The sequence below is a fragment of the Olea europaea genome, unplaced genomic scaffold (genome assembly GCF_002742605.1).
Source record: "Olea europaea var. sylvestris unplaced genomic scaffold, O_europaea_v1 scaffold5589, whole genome shotgun sequence".
NCBI classification, from domain to species: domain Eukaryota; kingdom Viridiplantae; phylum Streptophyta; class Magnoliopsida; order Lamiales; family Oleaceae; genus Olea; species Olea europaea.
Window position 1 is genome coordinate 1 of NW_019263923.1, and position 3,716 is coordinate 3,716.

Genomic DNA, 3,716 nt, shown 5'->3' on the forward strand with positions numbered 1-3,716 from the left:
TGAAAGACAGTGGCAACACTCCTCACTGCTCTGCTACTGTCTTTGTTGCCAATTTACCCTTTTCTTTCACCAATGCTTAGGTATAAATCTCTCTCTCTATATATATACACACACGCACATTTGTGAGTGTTTTTTTTTTTTTTCTTTTTACCACAGATGAAATGCTTATTCTTGCTGTCTTAAACTTGTTTATGTGAATAATTAAGCTTGAAGAAACATTCAGTGAGGTTGGACTGATGAGACGGTGCTTCATGGTCACCAAGAAGGGTATATTTTCGTAGATTATCGTTTTGAACTGACATAAAATATATTATCGTATTATTCATTACATTTACTATTTATATAAGTGTTTCTTTATGAGAACAATGCACTAACACTCTATACAAAATCAAATACATTATCATCAAATATAACATAATTGCTTTTATCATAAATTTTAGAAGCTAAATGTGGACTTCTTTTAATTATGTGTATATCAGGGTCTAATGAACACTGAGGCTCTGGCTTTGTTCAATTGTAATTGTATTTTCTTTGATTTCTTCACCCTTCTGTAAAATTTCGAGGAAATGCTGACACCTATGCTTGATTTATAATGCAAATTCAGTGCCGCCATTGAAGATTCTAAACGTGCAATTGAGCTTAAAAATGACTCGACCATTGGAGGTAGAAAAATTGGAGTGAAACATGCTATGCATCGTGCTCCTCTTGAGCAATGTCGAGCAAAACAAAATCAAGGTCATAGTTGCATTTTCTTTTTCTGAGTTTTCAACTTGATTTCACAGCATCTATTACTACATCTACCAGAGTTAAAGATGTCAATACATTCTTGAAGTTAATTTGATAGTATTGTTTTATGCCTTTTTCACTTGTAGTTCATGCTGAAGATTTTTTCGAGGCTGACAAAGATGTTTTAGCCATCAAGGTAGAAAAGCTTGAGAAGGCACCAAACTCTCATCTAAAAGGTATCAAACTTCGAGATAGCTAACATATTTTTTAAGTTTTGACTCAAGTTTACGATATGAGCTACTACATTCACCAGAAGGTAAAGATGTAAATTTGTTCTTGATGTTTATCTGATGTTATCTTGTTATGCCTTTTCCACTTGGTAGTTCATTTTGAAAATGTTATTGAGACAAAGAACGACAAGGACGTTTCAGCCACAAAGGTAGAAAAGCTTGAGAGGGCACCAAACTCTCAAGTAGAAGGTATCTAACTACAAAAGAGTTTACACGTGTCTTAAGACTACTGATATTCTTTTTCCAATTTTTCGTAATTAATATATGTTTCTGTTGATTTTAAACAGGTAAATCTATGAAGAAACGGAAAAGAACTATGATTTCGAGTAGTTTGCCTGATGAAGGGATTGGGTCAGAAAAACAAAGGTACCAGGTTATTGGCTTGATATTATCATATACACAGGAATGAAATGTTTGTTATTTCTCCTGTGATGAATTTTTATGCTAAATCGTGACATTTAGGTTGCACCAAATATTATCAATCATATTCTTCATCTCTTGAATTGTGGTTTGGCTTGTAATGATATATAGGGGGTATCAAAGTTGCCACGTCCATTTTTGCTTCTTAGATGTCCCCTTGAGATGTAAAGTAATTTCTTTTTTATTTACATTTTTGTCATTTCTTGATTATACTATTCTTTTGCTAGCTCCCTTTTCTTTTATAGTTTTAATTTCAGATTGAATGATATGTCCACATCAATCTCGTTAATACTTAGTAGAATATATCTATTGGCTTATGTAAGACTATGTATATCAGTAAATCTAAATTAACAACTAAATAAAATCTATACCGGGATGTCTCTTAGTAATGGCTGCTCGCGTCCTGTTCCCAATCTTATCAGCTTAGGAACTGGTATCAGTAGTGAAGTCATTATACAGCACCTGATTCGATAAGCAATAACCTCAAAGTTGGATTAGTAACCTAAGTCTGTTTAAAAACTGGCTAGCTTTGTCTGAGGAACTTTTTTCGACTTATATTTTCTACAAAGAAGGATTTTCAACCCTTCAACTTGGTAACTTCTATATAAATATGCTTTCCAGTTCTAATCCTGAAGTATGATTTTCTAGATTTGTAGTTATATATTTTAAATTTATAATATTATTTGCTTATAATTAATTTCTTGTTAAGCATATCTAACATGAAGTTCTCTTCATGCTAAATAGGGTTGCTAAGACAGTCATATTTGGTGGTCTTCTTAATGCTAATGTGGTAAAGGAAGTACACCGTCAAGCAAGGGACTGTTCTGTCACCTACCCTCTTCCCAGAGAAGTGCTTCAGCATCATGGTAACTACATTTATATGTTGCAGCTCCTACTTTACGTAAACAAGTTTATTTTGTCTCGTCGTGAGTAACCTTCCGCACCCACTGAATGAACTTCCGCACGCACTGAATGAACGTAGAAAATGGATCCTTAAGCTAGTCTAGCTTCTGGAGTTAGAGCTGAGTGAGCCCTTACAGAGCCACGGCCTTGGACGTCACTTCTTCATTTATCTGCTTTTTTGAGGCCAGAGTTAAGCTATATATGTTGAACAGATTCAAAATAAAAAATCATCAAACACGATTGAAAAACATGAAAAAATCGCAGCATATCCTTTTATGTTTTGTGTGTAACAGATAAATGGCTTCAATGCTTCTTGTAGTCTAAATCCTAACATGTAACAATTCTATCACATTCTATTTTGTCCCACTTATCCATATTGACAATATCCTTATCTACAGGTCTTTATTTGGTATAATCTGACATGTATATGAACCTTACTTTCTAAGGTCTGCTTCATGGTCCATTCGTATATTTAAGTTCTAGTCGTCTCACCATTGTCCATTTTACTCGTCAAAAGTTTGATAATATCCTCATAACATTCTCCATTTATGTAGAAGGCTTTCTAATTTCTTGCTCAGACATCTCTTTGATTGATCTTTTATTAAGGATTCTACTTAAAGCATCACCCTCTCTTGACCAGTATATGTTAATGCCGTAGGGAGCGAACTGTAGAAGAATGTAGGTGGCAATAGTTAACATAGTAACAATTAGTTGTCAAGAAGGTGATGCTTGAACTGAATTATCAATAAGAGTGAAAATGTGATAGGATACCAACTGGAAATCAGATGAATAAGCTAATGAGATAACAACTTTTGATCGAATAATAAGAAAATTACAGAAATTAGATGACAAAGGCCTATTGAAGGCCGTAGCCGAGAACCACTCTACTACCCTCAAATATTGCTTGCCTATTACTCTCCTGACCTCTCTTATTTATAGGCTCTCCTAATTGAAAGTTGTTACCCCCTATTCCTCCAAAACAGAATTTAGTTATCCCTTTCTCCCCTCCACTTGCGAGATTCTCTTCTTCTGGGTCCTTCTAGAACCGGTGAGGTGGATAGGAGCCTACCAAAATGGTGTTACAGAAATTAAATTTTGTATAACTTATTGCGCCTTGTGTTCCTTTCATCTCCTCTTCTCCAAATACAGTAGTTTGAAAATTTTCAACTCCCTTACCTCTTAAAGTTAATAGAACCTTAAGATTTTAGTTGCCTTCAATTTGGGCATTGAGCTTTTTCCCTGAAATTACTTTTAAATTTGTGTGTATGAAGCTTCCAAGTAAAGGTTGATCATTGAGGAGGAGCAGGAGGGGATAAAAATATGGTATTATCGATGATTTAAAAGACATGCATAGTTTTATTATTTGAATCTACGCAT

At 34.3% G+C, this 3,716-nt stretch overlaps 1 protein-coding gene across 2 annotated transcripts; it reads left to right on the forward strand.

The window, feature by feature from the left end:
* On the forward strand, positions 1-3,674 carry LOC111389076. Of its 2 annotated transcripts, XM_023013930.1 has the most exons (7): positions 1-80; positions 207-267; positions 605-735; positions 873-962; positions 1,110-1,205; positions 1,304-1,382; positions 2,181-3,673. In XM_023013930.1, exons 3-7 carry the CDS (start codon positions 690-692, stop codon positions 2,368-2,370), a joined length of 501 nt encoding a protein of 166 aa, XP_022869698.1. In that variant the 5' UTR covers positions 1-80; positions 207-267; positions 605-689; the 3' UTR covers positions 2,371-3,673. The 2 variants fall into 2 exon arrangements, with proteins under 2 accessions (XP_022869698.1, XP_022869697.1); XM_023013929.1 differs by lacking the exon at positions 207-267 and having other exon boundaries at positions 7-80; positions 2,181-3,674.
* Positions 3,675-3,716: the final 42 nt, after the last annotated feature.

Bases quoted from the DNA above. Each gene is read 5' to 3' on its own strand.
- LOC111389076 (XM_023013929.1), top strand. The intron at 736-872 runs GTCATAGTTGCA...TTTCACTTGTAG, and splicing joins TCGAGCAAAACAAAATCAAG to TTCATGCTGAAGATTTTTTC. The intron at 1,383-2,180 runs GTACCAGGTTAT...CATGCTAAATAG, and splicing joins ATTGGGTCAGAAAAACAAAG to GGTTGCTAAGACAGTCATAT.